This window comes from Copidosoma floridanum, unplaced genomic scaffold (assembly GCF_036245765.1).
Source record: "Copidosoma floridanum isolate Cflo_tuat_1 unplaced genomic scaffold, Cflo_Japanese_pri ptg000012l, whole genome shotgun sequence".
NCBI classification, from domain to species: domain Eukaryota; kingdom Metazoa; phylum Arthropoda; class Insecta; order Hymenoptera; family Encyrtidae; genus Copidosoma; species Copidosoma floridanum.
Genome location: NW_028321889.1, coordinates 4,739,803 through 4,766,317, shown reverse-complemented (window position 1 = coordinate 4,766,317; position 26,515 = coordinate 4,739,803). Strand labels below are relative to the sequence as shown.

The 26,515-nt window shown below is 40.2% G+C and overlaps 1 protein-coding gene and 1 non-coding gene across 5 annotated transcripts in view; one reads left to right on the top strand and one right to left on the bottom strand.

The window, feature by feature from the left end:
- Window positions 1-3,949: 3,949 nt before the first annotated feature.
- Window positions 3,950-26,515, top strand: part of Mxd (MAX dimerization protein) — a 266,036-nt gene continuing 243,470 nt past the window's right edge. For 3 of the 4 annotated variants that reach the window (XM_089590579.1, XM_089590576.1, XM_089590578.1), the window contains exons 1-4: window positions 3,950-4,833; window positions 6,339-7,091; window positions 17,303-17,396; window positions 21,843-21,872. In XM_089590579.1, coding sequence (XP_089446705.1) covers window positions 7,037-7,091; window positions 17,303-17,396; window positions 21,843-21,872 — 179 coding nt within the window. In that variant the 5' untranslated portion in view covers window positions 3,950-4,833; window positions 6,339-7,036. Of the gene's footprint in view, window positions 4,834-6,241; window positions 6,270-6,338; window positions 7,092-17,302; window positions 17,397-21,842; window positions 21,873-26,515 lie in introns of those variants that run through there. The other variant, XM_089590577.1, reaches the window with a different exon arrangement.
- TRNAD-GUC (transfer RNA aspartic acid (anticodon GUC)) lies at window positions 25,652-25,723 on the bottom strand. Its single transcript has one exon. It is a non-coding gene; the product is annotated as a tRNA-Asp (tRNA).

Sequence of the window (26,515 nt, the reverse complement as noted above, 5' to 3'; positions counted from 1 at the left end):
GAAACAGTGAAAATTTACGTTGTTCTCGAGCACGTAACCGGTTGCCGGTTGTCCAGGGGCAAAGTTTTTTTGTTTTTCAGAAAAACAATATTGGTTTAATCCAATAAAAAAAAAAAAGAAAAAAAACACTAATCAATGAAAACTATGAGCGCCCGATATTCACTACAGCATATATATTATATAGTATCCAAGAGATGGTCGCCACGCGGAATTACGGCTAATAACAAACCAGCAGACAGTCTAGCTCGGTACAGCTGTAGCGACTCCTCCCTTTCTCTGAAGCACAAAAGAGAGGAAAAAAAAAAAAAAAAAAAAAAGTCAATGAGAGAGATGGAGAGTCACAGTCCTAGTGTGCCATTGTCGAGACGAACTGGAGGGAGAGAGAGAGAGAAAGAGATAACGTGTAGGAGGAGGAGGACTCTCGGGCGCGTGGCAACAGCGAAAATCCAAGCAAGCATCGAGCGCTAAGTATACATAGGTACCATCACAGGCTGGTTGTTGCTATCTCCCGCTTGAGGTTTTTTTTTTTTTTTTTTTTTAAAGACATCGCAAAAAGGCGCGGGAGGGGGGGTTGTCAGTGACACCTTGCCACTGGCCTATACTTCCATCTCTCTCTCTCTCTCCGTCGACGCGCAGATCAGCTCGAGCTTTTATTTTCTCTTTCGCGTGGTTATTGATTTGGCCCAAAGTTTATATTCGCTGATTAAAATAACAAAGTGTTCGGTCGCTGGTGAGACGGATCGTCGGCACCGTTAATCAACGGCCCATTTGACGCTTCGTTTCTTTTTCTCGCTTCTCCACGTCGCGCCCGACGCGAGAAGAAAGAAAGCGCGACCTCGTATGTGTAATACACGCCAATTGCGCGCCCCACACGTGGGTGTTGATATTACGGCCAGTGGAGTATTACGATTTTTTTTTTTTTTTTTTTTTTTTTTTGTGCAGCGGGTTTTGTTCGATTGTGCGCACCACCACTTACGCAAATCCGATTCGAAGGAACGAACGCGCGCACAAAATCATCCCCAAGTGAATGAATGATTAATCGTCACTTAATTGCAAATAGGAGAGGAAAAAAAAAACAAGCCTTGCAACGGATGGAGTAGCGGTTCTCGCGTGTAAAATAGAAACGAAGAGCAGCACATGCAGGGGGAAGGTAAAAAAAAAAAAAAAAAAAAAAAAAAAAAAAAACAGAGAAAGAGAGAAACATCGAACGAAGAAAACCCGGCCGCGTATGAATAAATTAGGGAAACATCGGTCGTACAAGCCGTCTCAATTACATATTATGTACCGAGAATGTATACGTACACGCGTGTGTATACATATATACATATATGGGCTGCACGAAGAGGAGGACTGCAGCGGCAGTCGAACCGATAAGAATCGCGCGCCCCGCAAAAGCGTACATGGTTACAATATCGTGTATAAAAAAGAAAAGAAGAAAAAACGCAACCGTGACGGAGCTGCCAACGATTATTGCCATACATTGCTGCTTATTGTTACGATAGAGAGAGAGAGACACTTGCAACTATGTACTGACAGCGCGTACATGATTCGCGCATTTTACTTACAAGTACATAAATATACTCATGCGTGCAAGCTCATAACATGAAATGCGTGAAATGCAAGTCGTGAGAAAAAAGATAAAGTTATTTTATTCACGTGTACGTACATATTGTTTACACCCATGAAAATAACGAAAGCGCGTTCCTCTTCCCTCCGCAACAAACAGCCGGTTACGGTTTCTCCTACCCCCTCCCCGCCACGGTGTAATGTATAGGTACCGCGTATACCAAATCCAGGTGATTTTTTTTCGTAAAGCCCATATTATACTGTCAGTCTGCGCAGATGATGGTGCTCGGTGGGATAATGATGATGATGCACTCGCTTTCTTTCCTCTCCTCTATACCTTGTGCGTAACTTGTAGGGTATATAAGTATATATACACACATCAACCGTAACTTTCCGCTTCCAAGGGCTGACCTTGCCTCTCCACCCTAATTGTCTACGGAGAGAAGAGGAGGAGAGGTCTTATATATGTATATACATTTTCTTTTCCTTAGTGTGTGGGTACCACCATAGGACGCGCAGTGGACAAACTAAATGTGGAAAAATTTTCGATCAACGAACACGATTTTTGGGTTTACCGGTGATGAGAGTGTCTATGCGTTTATATGGTGATGGACTCCTCGCTGAAAAAAACATTCGTGACTCAATTGCTTTTATCATTTGCCAGGGAACGTTCCGATTGAAAATTCAACGAACGAAAGATTTTTGGTCATTTTGCCTCGTTGTTGCACGAAAAAATATCGTAATTTTCACGATTTTCCTGGATAAAAATCTACATGATTGTGTGCCCACGGCAAGCGACTTGCTTCACGTGACAATGGAACACCTGTTTGCCCAGTATACCTGCATACACATGCCATTCGAACCCATATACATCGTAAAATACAATTACTCGTCGTGGGAATAACAGGTAATTACTTTTCATAATTACACGTTGACAGAGCGAATACATCCATAAAAGTAAACACGTAGGTATTATACGAAAACACCCGCGTCCCCTATACATACAGATATTATACTTACAACTTTTTACGTGATAAACATTTCAAACGGCTCGCTCCCCCTTTTTTCAAAGAATCCGGCTTTAAACAGCTTTTTCCGTTTTTATCGCACACTTTTCTTCACATATATACAACCGTGCATGCACTTTTTGCTATTCAGATGCCTATTTCGCTTCTCATATGTACGTACTGATTCATCGAGTTACCCTGCGAAACGAAACAGTATAGACCGCCTTAGAAGTTGTGCAGTGTTAACCTTAAGTTTTTTGTTGTGGAATCGCTCCTACATAGGTATACAAATCTACAGTAATTTGGTAATTAAGTACAGCTTCGCAAAAAAACACTCCACTCCAGACACTTGTTCGTCAAACCACTCGAGTGCATTTATAATTCGTAATATGAAGCGAAGTGTACTATACTATACGATACGAGATGAGAAAAACCTTTCGGTCTCCGTGTATACTTATATATATATACACACTTGTAATTCAAAAAAAATTACAACTACCGTGTAAAAAGCACATCACCTGTATATATATATATGTATAAAAGTGGGTATAGGTATCGTTCCGAGCTACTAATTTCCCGGTATGCACGAGGCACAGGTGCACAAGAGAGTAGGTATATATATATAGGTATGTCCCTCCCCTGCCCTCTTGCCGCGTTCCGCGTGCACGGCGATATATCCATCTGCAGCGAACCACACAACAAAAGCCATCATCGTAGCAGCGCGCATTCGAGTCCACTTCAACTTCCTATAAGTATAACCATTACGATGAGGCTATACACTAATCTTGATTTTATTTCAACAAAAGCCCTTTCCGAAACCAAATAGGTACCATAAGATAAGTATATACACTTACACCAACCGATCTGGGCTAAGCTTCCTGGTAAAAAAAAAATGAAGCTTCCAATGTTGGCGCGGGTTTACAAAATTTGCGCGTCTCAAAAATTATGTAAGTATAGCTCGCCACGCGCATCAGTAGGCCTTTTGCAGTCTGCAGCTTCACCTTATATCATATTATATAATATACCGATATATACCTATGCCCGCATCGCACACACGCAGAGCGTTGTTGCATGTATATGTGTACACTATACATATATATATTTGAATGTACCACACCCACGCGGCCACGCGCTCTTCATTGCGCATAAATATGCACACGTGTGCACGTATGTGTACATTATAAATATATATATACACACACATGTAGACGCAAGAAAACTTATTGCACCTTCGGCAAATACAAAAACAGAGCGTGCGCGCGCGAGCCGCCGCTATCATTCGATGTGTATAATGGAACATGGAGGGGGTGGGGTGGGGTAGGGAACCCGCCGCCGCCACTGCCAGCCCACTGCCGACAGCTGTGCTCCGTCGTTGCTGTTCTGCTCCGTTCTTCAGTCGCTCCTCGTCCCCCGTCGCGTGCGCGCGTACGTCACCTTTTTTTTCTCTATCACCGCACATTTGTTATTGTACATTACTTCTTTCATATATATTATACATTCGTTCACGGCAAAATCGGCGAATCGAGGTGAAAAACATTTTTTAAAAAAAACGTGTCGTGACGAAAAGCAAAATACCCGAGAGCGCGGATTGGTTGTCTTTGTTTTCAATTTCATTTGAAATTAACAAAAAAAAAAAAAACAAATAAATAAATAAACAAACAAAGCAGAGAAAGAAAGGTCCTTAAAAGAAAGAGAGATTATTATAACGAAATAGAAACAAAAAACATCATCACCATAGCAGCGTGATCCGAACAACGGCTTGTGTGTGATATTGAACGCTGCACCCATCACCGCCACCACTGCTATATACAAGTCTCTTTTAGATTATTACATCGAGCACGCAGTGCATCAATCGTGCAGTGTGTCCATATGTGTGTGTATAAGTGTGTCTTTGAAATCTCCTGCAGTTGAGTATAACATAAATATATACATACAAGTGCCGTGGAGGCCTCTTCTTCGAATCTACTTTGTGACGTTCCACGATCCATCGAAAAGTTGAAAAACAAAATAAAAAAGTTTCAAAAATTCGCATCCCCTCGATTTTTGCACGGATAAAAACGTCACTCTGGACTGCATCCGAATTTATACGCCAACGTTAGTTATATCGACGTAACTTGTACAAGAGCAACAGAAGTGCAGCAACAACGATCTCATTCACCCAACACAGACGACTACGTATAAATACATACGCGTACAGCATATATATATATATGTCAAAAAGACACGCGGTATATAATAAGCACGCCTGCTTCCCCGTCCGGTACGTATAACACGCATACCGAAATAATATTCTCCCCCCTCCCGCGGCTGTACCGAATTTTCATGTGTATTTGAAAAACATTTATAGAGGGAAAAATAAAATATATTTGCGAGTCGATACGACGTTTGGCTCGGGATGCGACGATCAGCCGCAATGACGATGACGATGATGCGTCGTCCGTGTGTCGACGTAATAGTGCCGAGGCTGTTTTATATATATATATGTATATATGCGCTTTTTAAAATCACGAACGAGTCTCGGGTCTTTATACTTAATACTAAGTATGCCGCTGCTGCCAAGCTTTTGCGGAGCAGCCGGTGTTGTTGATGTGCACACACACACCCATACCAATGTATATATAAAGAGCCAGTGCACCGTCATCGTCTTTTTCTGTTCCTTCTTTCTCTCAGTCCCTCTTCGCCACCACCACCTCCTCCTCCTCCTCCTTCTTCGTTGTCGTCGACTGCTGTGCTGGACGCGCATTGAAAATACCTACTACATATATATACATGCATGCAGCACATGTTATTGTTTCTCCTTTGGAGGGAGCTTTTCTCTCTTATCTCTCCTCCTCCTCCTCCTCCTCCACTGGATATGGGTGTGTGCTTGCTTTATTGGAGAAAGATTTATAGCGGCCTGCCTAAATGATAAATTTTGCTTTTCGTTCCGTATTCGCGAGATTTTTTTTTTTTCTTTCCTTTTTTTTTTTCCAACTAACAATAAGTACAGCTATGCAACTGTGCAGCAGTGGTGCGGCGTGTATTTTTGTTTTTGCAGAATCGAGTTCGGGATCGCAAGTAATTTTGATTTAAAAAGAGCAAGAGAAGGAAAAAAAGAAAAAAAAAAAAAAAAAGAGAAACAACCAAGAGTCGAAGTGTGCTGAGTAAGTGCGCGTGCCTTGAAAGAGCGCGTTTCGTTTTGGAATCTGTGCCAAGTGAATCATTATCACGTGTGCGCGTTAAAATACTACTGCGTTGTGCCGGGGTGGGGGCGAGCCAACGTGGCACGGTGTGTCTGGTGTAAATGCAATATACGTTTGACTTTTTGCCTTTTATCGAGGGTATGGAGTATAAAATTGCAAAGGGAGTAGTGGCTCTTTCCCCCGTGGGTGCGATAAATAATCGAGCGAAAGAGAGGCAGGAAGAAAAGCGAGTTCGAAGAAAATGATAAATAAATTTCAGCTAAGCGAAAAAAAAAAAAAAAAAAGAAAAAAGGTATAGAGTTATAACGAGGTCCGGGATCCCTTGCTCGCTCGCTCTCCTTTTTTTTCCTCTCTTTCGATTCGATGCAGCCAAAGAGACTTGCTTTCGACTCTTTGTATATGTGTGGGTACCCATACACATACACGGCATATAAATGCAACACGATTTTATATATCCCTCCTCGAATATACATATATAAAAAAGATCGGCGGTGGCGACTCTTTCCCTCCCACTGTACGTATAACGTGTACTTAACAATGTGCAACGCCATACAATTTTTTTTTTTTTTCTTTCTCTGTGCAGGATACCTACCTACGTGTAACTTGGATCTTGTGAAGGAAGAAAAGTGATCCAGCAAGAACTCGCTCTCTACCCTGGCCAGGAATATACATACAACCAGTGCTTGTGTTGATTTGTTTTATTTTATTTTTATTTTATTTTATTTTATTTTTTTTTTTTAATTTACCTGTTTTAAATATATTACATGTATATGGTGTATAAATAATATACACATACATATACGCATCACCAGCCGAGTTGGCTGGAAAAAGTGTGAGTTTTGCAAGAAGAAAAATCAGGGTTTCGCGGTGAGTGCGTTAATTATTTTGGTTATACAGTGCACCGAAGAAACAGAGACACAGCCTTTCGACGCGTGTTTCTTTTATTGTTGGTTTCGTTCCCCGACGTGCCGCGGTTATTATTGTTGTTCTCGTTGTTTGTTTTTGTAAGACGCGAAAAAAAAAAAAGTGTTGCGGCGAATCGTTATCAAAACAGCGTTATCAGAAACAACAAAAAAAAAAAAAAAAAAGTGAACTGTACATGTGAATAAGCAGCAGTAGAAGTGAAGGATTGAAAAAAAAAAAGGAAAAAGTTCAGACACAGATAGAGAGGAAGGGAGAGAAGGAAGGAAAGAAACACAGTGAGAGAGAGAGAGAGAGCACCTGAAGGAGAAGAGCCGCCGGTGCAGGGAACAGCGGGGGATCAGGCCAAACTGGGGAAATATGAGCATTGCTGCCCTTCTGCAGGCTGCTGAGTATATCGAACGAAGGGATAGAGGTAAGCTTTTTCTCCTTCCACGCTGAAACAAAACAAACCAAAAAAACGCTCCCCTTTCGCCTCCTCCTCCTCCTCCTTCTACTATTCTTCTTCTGTTCCTCCGTTTCTTTTTTTTTTTTTCGATTTTTATTTTACCCTTTCTCGAGTATATTTACGTGCGAGCTCTCCCTTTCTCGGGCCTTTTAAAACGCACTGCGAAAGGGGGGAGGGGGGGAATGAGAAGGCACCGGCCTAACCTCTAGCTCATGCCATACACCTCTTCTCTCTGTCTTTGTTTTTTGTTGTTGTCGAGCAGAGTCGATTTTTAAAGAGGCTCTCCTCGAAGATTTTTGCCTCAAGCGCGAGATGTGTGATTCTCTCTTTTTTAGCTCGACTCTCTTTCTCTTGTATAGTAGTAGGTAAGTACTGCGCGGGGCTGCGGGGTCAATGACCCGCGGCGCTGAAAGTTTGCACGGGGGAGAGTACTCCTCCTCCTCCGCGTGGCCTTTTATTTCGCAAGGAAGTGTATGTGTGTCTGTATACACACGTATACGTTTTAAACGTTTGCGAAATGAAACGGAAGAGCGTACTTTATTTATTTATATCAATTAACGAGGTTGCGGGCCTTCTTTTGTTGAGTACTTCAAAGATTTTTAATTCGTATTGTTCTACAAGCCATTTAGGAGTAGAAATTTTTATAATATTGAATGTCACGGATCGGGATCTTGGTGCAACGAATATCAAAAGTATTTACGGTTTATTTGTTACGTTAGGACTTATTTTTGAGTTTCTCGTAAGAAAAAAAAAAAAGTCTTCATACAATTCTGTTATTATCCGTGTCACGTTTGGGCGTCCCATTTATTTTCGTATATGGTTCTGGTGTGTGCAATAGGTATATGGATATTTTTAAAGTTTCTTTGTTTGTCGAGCGGTCCACGTGTTGTAAAACGATACGTTGACGTATCTTACGTCATGCATTTAAAAAAAAAATGTGTTTATTAAGACAACCGATTTCGTTTTATCTTAAAAGGTGATGATAGTATTTGGTTAGTATCGTCGTTTGTTTGGTTTTTCTCCCCGTTTCTTTGAAACTTTTAATAGAACCGCTTGAGAAAATGTACCCGCAAAAGGGATGATTGTATATTTAGTGTTACGCGACTTGACTGCTTTACAGCGTATTTTTATCGAATCTGGAAATCGAGACAAGTTTTTGGGAAAACTGCGAAAGTTGAAAATCGAATTCTCTGTCGAAAGTCAATTTGAAGTGTGGAAAAATTTGAATTTAAAAATCCGTCGAAAATTCGAATCGTTCACGTGCAGGAACAACCTACAAAAAAACGTTTAGTCAAGCGTGAAGTGTAAATAATTTTCCCGGGTGTCAATCAAAACCTTCTGAATAAAAAAAATTGTATGGAATTTTTTTTTTTTTTTTTTTTGCTGCTGACAGCTGAAGTTAAAAAACGTCGACAGCAGCGTTGGACAAAAAAAAGTCATAATCAAACCCGATAAAACAATGCGTTGTCACGTCACGGTCATCGCTTAAAAAAACGATGCGTGAACTGAAGGAATTTTTTTTTCGATTTGTACGTCCGTATATGAAAAAAAAAAAATACTCTTGGCTTTGCATATAAACTTGGATGTTTATTAAATAAGATGAAACCTCTAATAAAATTCTAAAAAATGTATTTTTTATTCAATATCCTTTTGGCAAATTTTTTTGTTTTATCATCAAAACTAAAAAAATTACACTTGAAATGTTTCAAATAACCCTCTAGATAAAAGTAAACTATACTAAAAAGTCGCACATCTCTCAATGAAAAGTTTGTCGATCACAAAAGGTTTTTTTTTTTTTTTTTTTTTTTTTAGTGCGAACCGTCCGGAACGCTCTAACTTTAAGCTCAAAATTCATTTTCGCACAAATCCAGGCAATTTGCGCGTGGTAAAAAAAAAAAAAAAAAAAAAAAGGAACTCGTGTGAGCCACATCACGTCTCGGAAAGACTCGATCAACCGCGGTCCCTCTTTACTTTGAACTCTTCCTCGTGATATCCCTCGTTCGCTATACTTTTTTTTTGTCTCAATTATCATTCCCCACGGTCTTTCACTGGACACTCTCGTACGCTCGGATTCATCATACTTTTGCACAATATTACGTTTTTATAGTCAAAACAAAAAAATAATAACGGATCTCTTCTTCTCCTCCGTTTTGTGTTTTCCCCGCGCAGCTGTCACCGCAGTTACGCTTGTTGTCTACGACATGTGCAACGCCTGAAATTTCGGGTCTATCTCGTGTTTTTATGCGAAATACCGGAATTTATTAGCGCACATTCTCATTCGAGCTGCCAAGATTTTTTTTTATTTTTCCACGTAAACGATATGATAACACTCATCCACAGTTGGTGTATTTTTACAACAATGTGAGTGAAAATCAACTCTGCGATACGAATAAAATAGCTGAAACGCGTCTCATTTCTCTCGAGAAAATGACAATAAATCGCTTTGGTATTTATACGTACGTATATGAAAACGAGCAGCATCGCGCGATATCGCCTCGAATGTACATATATATATAACACACAGAGCCACAGACAATGAAAGAGGGAAAAATATGAATGTAATGAATCACTGCACACACGATAAGAATTAATAATTCAGCTACGGCGAACGAGCGACGTACATGGGCACACATGTACACACACGAATTGAGAGATAGTAGCGGAGAAGAGCGTGAAAACAAATATATTTATCATTTTTGGTGCGACACTCTTGTAATTTCGCGACTGAAGCGTACATAATAACGTATACAAGCCTGACGGAGACGAAAAAAAAAAATAAATAAAAGGTGTCTAGTTGCGTGACACATGGCTTTTTTTTTTGTTGCTACGTAGTTTTGCCGAAATTTATTAGGACGAGTGAAATTTAGTCATACACATTACCCAAATAGCTCACGCACGAATGTCTTGTATATTTCGAGTGCCGAGTCAATCGTGCGGATGATGCACTTATCGCCAAGACGAAATTTATCAAACCATCAAGAACGAAAGAAAGATTGCGTATAATCTCCTCAGCTCTCGGCTACATCAAGGGCCGATAATACATGCGTAAATACCAGATTATCACCAAAAAAAGAGGCCCGGTTCTCTTATCTCTTAAGCTTCGGCACTTTCTTGCAAACAATCTACCCGACGGCGTCCCGACAATGTAGGTTGTTGTGCATCACACACTGCACGCACATGCGAAAATTCCCTCGCGCCATTCGGACGACGCGGCTGATGTGTGCCATCGCACAACACGTGTGTATGTACGTGCACGCGAGAAAGTGCGCGTGTCCCCGAAACGCGATGATCTCATTTTATTCCTCCACTTGTACCTACACTGTGAGCGTTGCATGCACTGCACGCCGCCTTCTTTTTCTTCGACTGCTTATTTTCCGTATATATATACTTAGGCCGGATCGAGCGTGTGTTTATATTATGCTTACGGTTCGTTTTTTTCCACCCCCTTTCTTCGCGTGTGTATTATACACCCCCTTGTCTCGCACGTGCAGCTGTGTACAGTTTGTCGGCTGAACATGTGTCGGACGAGATGTGAGGAATCGGTCGATCGAGCTTTTTTGCTTCTTCACTGTATAGGAAACTTTGTATGTGTGTGTATTATGTTCTTTATTCATTAGTTACAAAATTCAGTGCTTTTTTTTATTCGAGGCTTAATTTTCATCGATCATATACCACTGCTGAAAAATATTTTTTATTTCACGTTGGTTTTGTTTCTCCGCGCGATGATTCACGTAAACGTATTGAGATGCTGATTTGAAATTACAAAATTGCTTCTTCACAACCCCCCAAAAGTAGGAGGTTCTTCTCCCATCTCCATTGATTTTAAAGAGGCATAGTCAGTGTTTCAAATGTTCACTTTGGTGCATTTGTATTGTATCGCGGAATTCTTCACCTTTGATTTATTTTCGTGTTCAAGTGCAATTTTATTATTATTATTATTATTTTTTCTTTCTACTTTGCATGGAATCGAAGTGAGAAGGGGGAAAAACGTTTTTTACCTTATTAAAAATTATTATTGTTTTACTAACATCTTATCAATGGAGCAACTAAAAATACGAGAGGAAGTACACGACAAAGTACAATTGCTTTTCCATCGTATCGTTGTCGTTTCATTAAAATTTAATTAACAACACATCAACTCGATTTTGTATACAAACCGTTTTTTCAGTCGTTCCAAAAAAATAACATACCAAGTGATACGATTTAAAAATATGATTTCAAGGCTTTCTTGGGGATTAATAGGTGATTATTGTAACTCTTTTATAGATTAATAGCACTAAAATAGACCGGGAGGCAGTTATCGTACTTCAGGGTCATTAAAATCCGTAAAGACCCAAACAAAATTAAAGTCGTCATTTGTTTTTTTGTTTTTCTTTAAAGGGGCAATTTTAATGACACTCATAAAAAGTGAAAAAAAAAAAAAAAAAAAAAAAAGAAAGAAAATTTAAACCAATTGCTCGTATCATCATATATATCTTCCAGAGCTTGTTTTGTTATTTATTTTTTTTATTTTACTGTCCCATCCAACGAAGATACAATTGCAATTGGCTGCAATAGACAGCGACCTGGTACGTGCACTATTCCGTGGATTATTATTATCGATTTAATTGTAAATTTCCAATAATCTATGTGCACTAGTCGCACATTGTTGTAATTGTCTCTTTCGCTCTCGTTGAGCCGCAATCGTCCTGCGATCCGTCGTTTGAACTTGCGCCCAGAGTTATTTTGACACCCGCGCAAGTATGCCTAATACTCGCGCGCGTATTCTGGGCCACGTCAACAATTTCTCAAGCAGCTTTTTGTCGAGCGAAAGCGGCGCGAGTCCCAGAAGCCACACATGTGCGCTCTGTTGCACACAACAACTCCGGAGCGGGACGGTATTACATATACCAACGCTATGCATGTGTATACCTACCTATATAGAGTGTACGAGTAAGCAGTAGCAGCAGAGCACCAGTAAGCGTGACCGTTCGGGCTTTCCGTTGCGTAAATAAAAGTTTTGAGGAAACCGTACATCATTCGCTTACATGTGCCGTAGGTGTACATAAGTAGGTACACACACGTATATAATGTAGACGTACAGAGAGTTCCAAGTTGGAAAAACGAGCGAAGCGAGACGCAAGGAGCTGGAAATTCACTCTCTAATTGCGCTGCATCACCGATTTTGATTCGATATTTGTGTGTTATATGGAGCAATGTTTTACGATGTAGAGTACGTAAGATATTAAGTTTTTTTTTTTTTTTTTTTTTTTTTTTTTTTCTCAGGATGACGGCAACAAAATCTCTTTTTACGATTCAATGTGCTCTTCTTTGACAAAAGCTCTTATACTTACTTGACAATTTTATTGTCGAAACAATGCAAAGAGGTTTTTTGTTTTGATACACACATCATCGCGAGTAGGTATTTTTACGCTCCTATATTTAACAGGATTAAAGTTGAAAGAATCTGCAAAACATTTGTATTTTTGTTGTTGTTGTTGTTGTTGTTGCTTTTCATTTCCAACCCGCAAGCATGCATTGACCGAAAAGAAAAAAAAGCCCGTCGAACTTGTTGAGAATAAAACGCGCTGTCCGTCAGAAAAAAAAAAAAAAAAAAAAAAAAAAAAAAAGAAAAAAAGAAAGCAAGGGGTCGAGGAGGCTCGTCGCTCTCTCGACAAAACAACAGACACATAAAAGAGAGAGAGAGAGAGAGACGAATAGCACCAGAGTGGGAGGAGATGATGCAAAAGAGGCGGTGGCAGAGATAAAAACGAAATCAAGGAGCAAGAGAGGAAAAGACGATGCTTCTCCCTTTTCTTCTTGGGCCTCTATTTTCGTATCATCAAACAAGGGAAGCAGAGATGAGTAGACTACTCTACTCATCTCTGAGGGAAATGCATATATATATAGTACGTACACTATCATAATGAGTACGCGCGAGGATGCATCCCAGAGGAGAATAATAATATAACCATGATAATCATGATAATAATAACAGAACACGCGAGCGAGAAAAGAGGCATAGTTGTGGGTATTCTCCGGGAGATGTTCAAGGTCGACGCACTCGCCGCGCCGCGATTACGGTCATGCAGAGGAGGAAGAAGCGGCCGAGCCGAAGGTGGCGGTGGTGGATGGGACGAGAAAGAGAGAGAGAGAGAGAGAGAGAACCGAGTGCTTTACAGTACACACACACACACACAGCAGCAGCTCTGCTGTTGTTGTTGTTTTGAACGCCTGCGACTCCCCACCTCCTCCTCTCTTTCTTCAACTCTTTCTCTCGATGCTTCATACTTTATACTTCACGTGCATGTTGTATCTGTACACGTATACATATTAATATTATGCTCGCCGCCTCGACTTGCCTTTCTCTCTTTTGACCCTCCTTACTCATGTACGTTTCTCTCGTTTTGAGCTTTTTAGATTCGTCGTAACCATGACTTAAAAACTTGGAAAGTAAAGAGAGAGAGACAGAAAAAACTTACATTTTGCATCGACGCCTCGTCCAAACACCCCTGGTTGATGAACCTTTAATACCTGCACTTTCCGATCGTAGATGCAAAATACAAATAATTATATCCTTCCGCTTGAAGTAGCGAAGCCAGTCATCATCGTAGATTTGATGTTAACACCCATTGCAGGAGTTTTCGGCCTCCGTAGAAAATACATTTGAGAAATAATAGCCTCGAATGTGTTACGTTATAATATACAGAAAAGGAAGATTCGGCGGTATGGGGGGGGTGGGGGCAAAAGAAAAAATCCCCGACACGTTTTAAATGTCCGCGAGTGACCCGTTTCTGACATAGGCACGCACGTGTGCTCGCGCAGACCGAGGCACAGACTATAAAATCTGAATTAATTAAAAACACGTACATGACGTCGTATACAGCCCCCGCTAAAGTCCCGAGGCAGCAACTCTTCTCCCAAGGTTATTGAATATATATATATATACAATGCTCGCGTTAAATCTCCCCGCAATACTTATAGTAATATAAATACGGGCAGACGTTTCGCAATATCATGTAACGTGTGTGACATCGCCGTGCCTACAACATTAAATGCGTCACTTTGGTGTTATAATATTATTGTATATTTGGATGTATGTTCATTCTCGCGAGTACTTATACCTATATGAGGGGGAAAAAAAAAAAAATTTGACTTATATATTGAGTGCACATTGCGCAGCCACGTTTGATCGATTGCGAAAATAAAAGGAAAAATGTGCGTGTCCGTGGCATACGAGCGTGTAATTATTAACAGAGCGCGACTGACGTGTGCACGTCGTATACGGATAAATTACCCGTTTTTATTCGCTTTAAGCTTCGCAAATTCACGGGCATTAGAACTCTGTGTGTCTATCGCGTGGCTAAATTGCCGGTTTTATTTAAATTCCGTTTATCAGTCATCACATGTAAGTATCCTAAGGGTGATGGTATGTTTTCGACGACATTTTTGCTTTATCTTTCGCCTCATTTTCTGTTGTTCTTTTAAAAAAGTGGCGTGTCCTTTAGTACATACCTGCGACGCGTCGCACAGTAGCCAAATATATAATTGGCCTCCTGAAAAACGCGAGGCACGTTAATTCGCCTTTTGTACGTCCATATACCACGTGGCTCTCGTGTTGCTATGCCGTGGCATCGTAGCTCCGTTCATTACGACTATACTACGTTCCGAACTAGCAATTTCGCTGACTTTTTTTTTTTTTTTTTTTTTTGCGCAAAAGTATAAGTATAAAGCGGTACATATAGCCGAAGAGCGCGGGTCTCTTTCTCCCCTGCCCCCCTTCCCGTTACTGTCGTGTTTTCCGTGGAAGCGCGTCGCGCCTTTGTTCTTCCTCCCTCACTTTACCTTTTTTATTTTTTTTTTTTTAGCATATTATATGTATACTATATGTACTCCGAGACCGTAATGGTGTACACGCACGTGTATAATATACGCATATCGTACGGTACTTTCTACTTTGAGTTTCTCTCCCCGACCGCACTATAAACGTAATCTCTCGCTACCATATACCGCGGAACCGAGAAGTTGGATGTTGCTGAATAATCGATGCGCTTTTTTTTCTGCGAGATGAGTCCCCCCTTTTTTTTCTCTTACTGTTACGTCAGAGAGAACAAGGAGAGAGAGGAAAAAAAAAAAAAAAGGTTGAATATGGCTCCTGCGTGGGTACTTAATGTCACGGACGTGAATGGGGGGGTGGGAGGGAATCTATTCCAGTTTGCTTTTATGCCACATAGCGCGAGATTCGATCTGAGCTTTTATATTTAGTATATGTACGCCAGGGCAGACGCCAGGGACATTTAAATAATCTTTTTTTTTTTTTTTTTTTTTTTTTTTCACTGCTCTCCGTCTGTGCATTATTTGCACACCAGTCAGGCGTGTATGGGTACACGTTTCGCAAAAGTTTAACATTATCGTCTCCACTCGCATTCTAGAAGCGCCTCCGCGCTATCGATTCTTATGCAAGTGTGTCTCGAGTCACTCTCTCTCTCTCTCTCGCTTGGTTACGCTAACTTTAGACAAATATAATCACTCGTTGCGCAAAATACCCACGATGTCTCTATCTATCTCTCCTTTGCTTATAAATATGTTTCCGCGAATAACATTATAATTAGCAATCTGTCGTTATACTTTGATCTTGATGTGATGAAAAAAAAAAAAAAAAAAAAAAAAAGTATAGATATATATTCATAAATGCGAGCATTGAAGGGATAAAAAAAATCTGAAATTAAAATATCTTCAATTACCATACACGTCCTATGAGAGAGAGAGAGACGAACAAAATATGTATTCATCCCCACGACCGAGCTCTCGTAGCAAGAGCCAATTTAACCAATTTTTTTTTTCTTCTGTCTTTCTTCCTCGTCGTAAAAAGAGAGAGGCCCTCGGCCGACTTGGCACTTGTCCCCCCCCCCCTCATCCACCCAGTGGATTATTACTATTCTTATTTTTTTTCTCTATTTTCTCAAGCTCGCTCTCGAGCATATTCTTCCTCGTTGTCGCTCGCTCGGGCGCTGATTTGCGATCGGTTGCCCGCGATTTCGCGGCGGACGAAAAACGTGCCTCCAAGCACGTTCCTCCCTCGTGCCTTCCTCTCTTTTCCCTCTACTTCGTACGGTGGGGTTATTTTATTTTTTTTTTCTGCTTCGTCTTTGTCCGTTCTTCTCTTTTGTACACCCGCGACGTCGCGTGCGGGCCAAAGTAGGCACGAAAATGGGTTGTTTCGTCTTCTCGTTGCTAAATAGAAGAAGAAGAGGGAGGGTCGGTGAATTTTCGACGCCTCGTATACCCTTCCGACCTTTTTTTTTTTTTTTTTCCTACTCTCCCCTTTTTTGTCGCTGTCTTGACACTTTGCTTTTCTTTTTGTCCCCTCCCCCCGTTTTTTTACGTGCACTTTCCCTTGATATTTTTGCATGTAATTTCAAGTTTTTTTTTTTTGTGTTTTTTTGTTCGCTCAGCAGCTGGTCAGTTTAATTTTACGCGTAAGAACCTGTTGTGCTTATCCCCATGGTCGTCTTGGCTCTCGAAAATAGTGTGCGCCGTCGGTTTAACGAGGGAATCACTTAATATTGACGTGTCCTCCCTGCTACCGCGTTAATCGCCCGTGAACGGAATATAAATTGTCCGCTGGGAGGCGAAAAATTTTTTTTTCTCGAAAATATATTGTGACACGTGTGTGTTTTTTTTCTTTGCGAGATTCGCGTGATTGAAGGCGAAGTAAAAAGAGCTGTAGTCCTCCTAAACGTAGTTCTGGACGATTGTACTTTACGACCGTTTCGCAGCTTCGTTTCGACGGTACAGTCATTAATGCTCCCCTTTTTCGTGTCTTATTCCGTAAACCTGAAGCTTGAAAAGTTAGAGGGGCCTGCAAAAGTTAGATGAAAAAAAATGCTTTTCATCGATGAAGCTATGACGCTGGTCAATAATCATTTTGACAAATTTACCTTGCACATATTAGTCATAACTTGGAAATTTTCTTGTTTGCTTCCTTGTAGTAGTTCAATAACTGAATTTTGTTTTTTTAATGATTCATTGGTGAAATATCATTGTATTTTATTGTTCCACCACATTACAAACTTTTCTGTTATTAGATATTGATATCTCAACCTATAGAAATTTTAACATTACATCAAAGTTTTTTTTAAAATTTTTTTATTAGACATACGTATGTATGAACTTATGCAATTTTTTTTGCATTACAGAAGCCGAACATGGATATGCTTCAACGTTGCCGATACCGGACGACATACGGGTGGGCAGTAAGAGGCCAAAGACGAAAAAATCCCAAGGAAGCAGGTTTGTAAATACGTATTTAAATAAATAAAAAAAAAAAAAAAACAATTTTTTTTTTCTCCAAATCAATGTCAGCCGCTGCTGATTCATAATGCTGTGTCTAGAGTATTAAAGTTCATAAAACGACTGGCAGCTGCGTGAGTGTGTAAACCCGCAAAATCGAGCGATTTATCGCGTGTGCAAAAAACATTCCTTATCGTTATTTATACCCTTACACACAAAGAAGTTTTCTTGTTTTCTTTTCTTTTCTTTTTTTTTTTTTTTTTTTTTTTTTCCACACAAGTTGGCCACCCGAGAGAGTTTCAAACTATATAAAAACCTCAAGCTCAGAGTATGTGGCCTGCATAGATACACACAAATATACGTGTAGGAATATTTGCGAGTGTTGGCTTAAATTACAGCCTCTAATGTATACACGCACTTTGTCCTTTTTTTTCTTTTCTTTTCTTTTCTTTTTTTTTTGTACTCGTGGAAGGCAATAAACTGTGGCAACAAAAAAAAGCTCCACTTTTCTGCATAAACGGTTTCAAGTCGGGATACCTAATTTCCATCCCAAGAGTAAAGAGACAAGGGAACAATATTTTTTACCCAACTGGCGCGGGCGGTAGCAGCTCTATACTTAATAGAAGCGATGCTTTTAATGCGATCACGTAATTTACAGTAACTCAACCGCATGTATCGTATGTGTATGTAAACCTATGCTGGCATAGCAGTAGTGAGGGCGACTGTGCTTTGAATTTGAAATAAGTAAGTATAGCGAGGTATAAAGGCTCTCGCTTCTATTTTCCTTTCCCAATGCAAAAATCTCGTCTATTCTAATTCCTCCTCTCGTTTGGTACATCTAATGCAATCGCATACTCCCGCGGTGCCGCTACACGTATACGCTTAGTAAAAGTGTGGCGAGAAAAAAAAAAAAAAGCAATTCGGGTCTCTGTATATGAGTGATGTTTGTTCGTTCTTATGCTCATATTTTATATGCATATTAAGTACACAATATACATATATATTTATAACGCACGTATTGTATAGTGGCACGGGCGTGACTCTCCTCTATAATATCCGTGCCTATGTACGTATTGCGACTCATTAAAATCACGGTACATTACGGTGTTTATTACGTGCGCGCGTGCATACGTATATGATATACGTGCGTGTGTGCGTGTGTAATTAACAAGTAGCGGAGAGGAGATTAAAAACAACAATAGAGCCATAAATTTCGTTGCGTCGCCGGCTTCTTACACTTTGTCTTTTCTCTCTCTCTCCCCCCTCAATACATGTATGTATATGTATATATACTCATTGTTCTTCCATCTTTGCTTGCTCCTCTTTCAACTTCTTCGTCTTCCTCTACACCAAAGATTTATTTGGCGTATGCTTTAATAAACACACATTGAACATTGATATATTGTATCCCGTTACGTTGATTGCTCCTTATTAATTTTTTTCTTTTCTTTTTCTAGTGTATATAAATGTGTTGTTATAATTTTTGATCGACTTATACATTATATACCAGCAAGATCTTTTTCTCAAAAAGTACCGGGTGGGAAAAAATTTACAGGGTATAACAGAGGGGAAAAAACAAGATAATAATTACCGCGCAGCTGTATATTCGCAGCGGCAGCAGTTGACGTTATTCAGTATATACAGCACACGTGAGAGGGGCTAATATATTATTTTCTCGTGTAGTTGTGTATAGTATATTATACATACACGCCACACAGCGCGGAAGTTGATACGCGACGAGTTACGTGTACACTGCACGAGCTCTCGCTCACGACGACGAGGACGACGGTCGCAATTTCTCGGGGCCGCTTTTCTCCCTCGGTGGTATATATGTGCATGTACATATACAGGATAGTTGAACACGTGAGGGATCCGTCGTACGTGAGATAGACGCGACGCCGAGATTTAGTCGAAATAAAAGATAAGCGGGAGAGAGCATGGGAATGCCTCGGGCTGGGACGTGATAGTCGAGCGGAATCGGGAATTCTTCGCGGTGCACTGGACGAGAGAGGTTTAATTAATTTATTGGAGGGTTTAAGACCAAAAAAATTACTTTTCATTAAATTTCGCTGATCAATGATTAGAGATTGCACCGAGTCATATTTGGCGATTTTTTTATTTTTTATGGGTTTAGCTTGTGTCTCCTTTTTACCTATACATGTTGATTTAGGGGAGTCTGTAGAACATTAAAAAAAAATAATTTAAAGTCAAATTTCGTACGTAAGGATAACGTGTATAGTCTAAAAGTCAAGTCTGGTATTTTTAATTTTTGGTTTTTTCAATGAAGGCTTTTTTATAGAATTCTTTTTCCAATGCATTTTCAAAATTAAAGTTCATGTATCGTTTGCCTAGTAAGTAGTATATGGTAGAAATTTCAGCAATAAAACTATAAAACTAAATCATACTCTTTAAAAATGAAAACAAAATTTACGCGCTTTACACGAGATGTTATCGAGGATTTCATGCAAAAAAAAAAAACAAAAAACGAAGGTTCATACAAAAAATAAAAAAATATTGGCATACCTGTACGTGCTTTCCTATAAATGTGACTCAATGATCGCGCAAAGGTATAGCAAAAGTATGTACATGGCATTTCTCGCGTGTTTGTTCTTAAACGATGCCCTAAAAAATTAATCCCAGCCGCAGTCGCAAATTTAGCAATGGTACGCCGCAGCCGAGTTGACACCGCCAATAATACTGTACGCGTCAATCACGAAAAAAAAGCCGAGGGAAAGAAAAATGGAGAAAGAAGTTACGTACAGGTTGTGTATATGTGCGATAAATAAAGTATAAATACACGTATACTAAACTGTACTGTTCAATTTCGCTCGCAGAAGTAGCGGTAGGACAAAAAAAAAATAAAATAAAAAAAAAAAAACGCGCGACATACCGAAAAGACTGTCAATAGCATTTGCCGTCCCATAAATTTGGCGCATTTCTGTACGCGTAGAAAAATATATACGCACATACGTACATGTGCACCGACTCTAGTTATGGAAAAAGAGAGAGAGAGACAAAAGACAAAATACGACATAGGGGTTATAGGGGGTTGCAGAGAGCATGCGTCTATGAGAGTTATTTCGTACCCTCATAAACTCACGCACGTATGTCTATATATTTATACAGAAGTGATGGTATATATAGAAAAGAGCTTGACTCGTGTATATATGTATATGTATACACTACCCTCTTCCCCCTGCGGAGGCCACCCCTCTCGAGCGTATAGCGTTTCTGTATCCAATTTCTCTTTGTCGTCGGTTGACCGACGAGCGATTACTGTCACACGTTGACAGTCACGTGCGCGCAGCTGTTACATGTACGCATGTGTATACACGTATACGTATATTATATATATATATATATATGGGCTACATGAGCTCACATGCACTCCCTGATGATGGTCCGGTCAGTAACAGCGCCCCGACGGCCCTGACAATGCGTTTGCGCTGCGAGAGCCTGTATTGTGCTACTTACTTACACTGCGAGCGTTGCACTGCATTGCGTCGTCGTCGTCGTCGACACGATGCAGCCAATTATACACGTTATCGATTTTGCTTTTGGGACTATATATTTATATAGGTGCGAGTTGAGAAAGCGCACAATCACACGCGTGCTAGATTGAAAGCTACCGAGTATATACTTACTGGCGACTAAGTACATGGGTTTTAGGTCCAAATGTCGTATACTACGCTCGAGCGATTCTTCGAGGGTCATATTGTTTAAGAGCTTGGATGATGGTTCTTGCCATCGAGATGATTTTTTTTTTTTTTTTTTTTTTACATTGCGAGGCTTACAGGAACCCTGTTACGGTACTTTGTGAGGGTTACAGTTGCCGTGCGTGTATGAGTTTGCTCAAGAAATATTCATTGTTTGCGAGTGACGAACGTATATAATAATGTGTGCTCGGATTTTTTTGAATGACGCGCGATTGTGTGAATCACACAAATATGTCTCGTGCGAAAATGCACACGGGGATGAATTGTAGATTTTTTTGTCATTTCACTTTGTTGGGAGTTTGACACCGGTTGCTACGTGTAACAGCAATGTTGAAACATTTTTTCCTCATTTTTTAATTAGTGTTTCGTGTAAAAAAATTGATTTAGTTATCAAGGAAAAAAAAGTTTCACAATTATTATGGCCCCATTACTCATTCGGGAAACTTGAAATAATAAATTGAAACTCGTGAATAATAAATGCAGCGGGTGCATTAAAATTTTCATCGTGAACCTCGGCTACGTTGAAAGTGTTGTGCAAAGTCAACCACTTGAACAGTATATACATAATTAATAAGACAGCAAAATCTTCGTTAATACTCTAGCAAGTTATATAATTAAAAAAGTATACATATATTATATTTACCTCCAAAAACATGTTGAAAAAAAAAAAAAGAAACTTTTTAAACGAAATATTGTACTTGCAATAATTGTATTGTTTGTTTGTTTGCAGGACGACGCATAACGAGCTGGAAAAAAACAGGTGAGTGTTTTATGTAAAAATATATGTATTTAATTGCCACTCTGAAAAATGCATTTATAGGTATATAGCTTGTAGTATATTTGCACCGAGGCGTTCGTGCCTCTTTTAGAGATTTACAAGGGCGATGGGTGTATTATATTCAGGCAAAAAAAAATTTTTTTTTTTTCCCCCAACGCGTCAACCCATAATTCAGATGAATGATTATTTTATTTCATGCCTCGCATACGTTTTACCACCCACAACTGTCGAGAAAGTGAATGTTTGACAATTATTTCCCTGCGTGTAATGCATCAACCTGTAACTCGTGAACAAGAATTTAATTTTTTCTTTTTTTAATTAAAAAAATATTGCAAAAAACAAAAAAAACGGTGTTATGGGGCGAAGAAAGGGTATACAAGTGGGCACATGGATAATCGCATCTGTCGTTATACAGCATTAGACGCAAGCCTACGTGACGCCTCGGCTTGCTTGTTTAACTTGCGAAGGGCTGTCGCTCTCATCGACCTACCCACCCCCTGGGGTTATTGCGTACGGACACAGGCTGCCGTGACGCTACTTGCAAAAATGTGCGCTCGCGTATCGTATACCTGTCTGCCTACTCGTATTACGATACATCTAGGTATACGTATATAATATAAGTACACACAGAGTCGACTAGTGCAAGTGGCACTCGTGCTTTTTTTTTTTTTTTTTTTTTTCAGAGAAAAAAAGAATAAAAGAAAAGGCTATTGTATGTTATTTGCGTCTTACTTTTTTTTAGTTTTTCGTTAATGTTTGGTTTTGTGTTTCGATGATTGTTCGGAATGTTGGAAAGGATCGTTGCAGCAGGCAATGGTCTTAATTTTGTTTATCGAAGCATATTATATGTTTATATGCACAATGTTTCATAAAACTCGTGTCTTTACGTAATTGTAGGTATTGTTTATTTCAAATTGTTTTACTTTGCAAGGTCACGATATCGAATTATCGAGCAAACTTTTTTTTTTTTCGTCCATTTATGTAAGTTTACGATTATTTCTATACTGGAAAGCCTCTCCTCTGTAGCAGCATTTTCATAGCAGCTTTAAGAAAACACCGAGGGAAAAAATAAAAATCGATAAACCTCCTGATCTTTTGTATCTTATTTAAAATGAAAAAAAAAAAAATCGGTAATTCAGCTTCATCGTGTTGTAAAATATGTATAGCTTTCTTTTGCAGCTGTACAGACAGCGTCGCCGTGTATATACTTACCATAGTCGCAGTCGTCGTCGCATCAGCGTTTACGCTCGACTGTACACCTCCTACTTTCTTGAAATTCTAACTGACTGACTTTATCATAAATTAAAGGGGACCAAAAGAGGGCGGAGAGGCGCGCCAAGTTCGGGCAAGAGTTCCTTCGCCGCTTCCTATACGTATATAGGTACAAGAGCCAGGCTACTCGCCTTTCTCTCTCTCTCTCTCTCTCTCTACCCTTTTCTTTATTTCTTTAGCTTCTCGGGGCGCCCTTTCGTTTTGCAAAACTTTTAATTGGCTCGCTGAAAGGAGCTGCTGCTTTCGCGGCCCAAGGAAAAATGCTGTAAATTAACCCCTCATTGTTCTCCACGTTGCTTATTATACTGTTGCGTTTCGAGAAGCCAATTGGAGCAAGAAGAAAAAAAAAGTGCTTTTCCCTGTGCGGTAAAAGCTCACGCAATCGTTGATTCGATCCGATCACCCCCTCCCCCCTCCTCTTTTTCTATCGTTATTAATCGTGCAGCGGAATCTTTTTGTATTTTTATTGCCTGCACCCTCGCGGCGGAGAGACAGAACTCGACTTTTTTTCTTTGTTTTTGTTTGCCAGCTCAAATAGCGAGTTGAATTTAATCACTTGGTCTACCTACCCTTGCACCATCGAGCGAATAAAACAATTAGGAGCTGCAGTAAAAGTGACGCAACAATGGACCATCGTGACCATGTTGACCCTATAGGCCTCTATACGGTGCGGATGTAACTTTCCAAATGGCTTAATTGTACATAAAGGTCCAGGAGTTTTGCAGCCCTTCCTTATTGCATTCACATCAGTCCACTACGGCGAGTTTCTCGTGCATCAGAGTCCAGACAGACACAGATTTCTCGATTCGGTCCGCGTTGAAGAAATTTTTTCCCTCGACGCACGTATACCTCCACATGGGGTTTTCTCCCTTCACCCTAAAAGGGGGGGGGCTGAACGAGAAAACGGGAGGAGGGGAATGGTCCTGCACAGCCGGAATCGAGCGCAAAAATGACAAAACTGGTTTCGGTACCTAATATATTATTTACCCTCCTCCTCTTCCTTCCCGGTTGCTTGATCCCGCCCCCCACCTCCCGTGCATTGTGCTCTTGTCCCAGTAAGTAAACCGGGAGTCGATTATATTTTCCTCAAACAACACCTATAGGAGGGACGAGGGCATCGCACACGCTACATCAGGAATTTTTCGCTCCACATACGAGCCGAAGAGCTATACAGTCAGTCAGCTGTGGCAATAGTTCCGACCCCGGTCAACATCTCGAACCCCAAAGCTCGCGACTTTCGTATACGTGTATAATCGGAGCGGGGGTGGCCCTAAACGCGCACGTGTGTAGGTAAATACCATATTCGGCTTTAGGGGTGGGGAAATTTTCTTTCACTAACGCCACGAGGAAAAGAGAAAAGGCACACCGAGGGGTGAGTTGTGGTGACGAGTGAACCGGATATTATATATATATACATACTCACACGTCAAGGGCACGCACGACCCCCCCATCTCTGCTCCCTGTGCTATAGGTATAATATGCGTAACCCTGATATGTCGCCCGTGTAATTTACAAGTCGCTTATTGTCTCCTCGTTCGTTTTTCGTGTCTCGAATTACCGTCAGGCGTCACGCGTTTTTCCGGCCGAAGCTAGCTTCGATTCGAGGAAAAAAGTTAATCTTGACCCGTACGAAAAACGTTTTGTAAATGACGAACGGAGAAGAAAAAAAAAAAAAAAAAAAAAAAAAAAAAAAGCGCATGTGTTACACGTATGAGGGCACCTTTCCCCCAATACATAGGTATACCTATCGATACATCTTCACCGGTTCTCTCCGCTTTATAGACATCACTCCCACGCTTTCGTTGTCGTCGTCGACTTTAATTGCGATCGATGCCACGTCGCGAAGTAGGTATACAACGACGCTCCCCTTCGTTGTGTATGTATTTATATATACCGATGTACAATTCATTTGATATACTCTTGTTGTTTGTCTCTGCTCTTGCTGATGGGTGTGTTTATACTTACTTACTCTCGGATACTCCAGGCAGCCGAGTCGAGCCGAGTTTTACATGCTCGTTGCGCTGTAGTGTAGTTTGGGAACGGTAGGATCATCGGTATATTGGCTGACGTAGTAGACCCGAGCTTAATTTTTAGCTTTTGCTCATATAATATGTATTTGTGTGGAGTCGAGTGTAGGTATTGCATTGCGTTGCAGTTCTGTCGCGTGATTGAAGCCTTTTTATTTCGTGAAAGGAACATAAATTTACAGTGTAAAAATCATCCCGACTCATTCGTTCGCTACTTACCTGTAGGATGATTAAAAAAAATGTTATATTTGAAACTAACGTAGAAATGTTTTACGGAGTATTGTCTTTATGCGGCATCAAACGAAAAAGAGCTCAACTCAGATTTCCAAGCAATGTAATTTATTTAAACAATAATAAATAATTTTAAAAAACCAAGCTCTATACGACTGCTTGTTTTAACTGTTAAATAATTGCTTAATATAGAAATTAATACATTTTACGAGCATGTAGAAAAAAAAAATTCTCCCCGGCGGGGAATCGAACCCCGGTCCTCCACGCGACAGGCGGAGATACTAACCACTATACTACCGAGGATATATATTATCGATGACCCTTAATTACTAATATACAGGGTGTAATACAAAAAGAGGATAATTGCACCTTTTTTCACGCTTGTCATACCTACATGTGAACCAATGAAATTCCAAAACGTTAATAATAAATTATGAAATACTCTTTAGCTAAAGCAAAAAGTGTCAAAAATAGCCATCGGGCGTACAAATTATAACGAAGCTAAGTAGATTTGGAAATTTTTTTCACCACGTTATACTCACTCGCACAAATAACATCCATATAAATGTATGTATAAACAGGACGTACTGACGCTATTGTAACACGCATATACATTATACACTCGATGCTCGTCGGGAGTAAAAGCGGCATACGTCGTTTTCCAGAAATTTATTTCATCACTGTATAATAGGCCAGATGCCAGGGCGAGTGTTGTTTCTGTGCTTTACGTTTTGTTTCTCTCCCTTTTTTTTTTTTTTTTTTTTGTCTTCCCCTCCCTCTTCTCACTCGTTTTTTGTCTTTACTCTCGCTCGGCTTGCCCCCATAAAAACAGGAGCTCCCATGCTGTTGCCGCTACTGTTCCTACTGCTACACATGCACATAAATACACACGCGCATAGGCATAGCTACGTGTAGTGTCGTGTATATGTATGCGAGTGTACAGTGTGCCAGTGGCCATTTAGGGCTTATAACTCTCGGAGAAGCCCGGAAATTACCTTGTTAAAAATTACGCCGTCATAAACGATGGAGTGCTGTTGGTGATGTACATGTATAATATTGCACACGTACGCACGTTCCTCCGTTGCGAGAAATGCG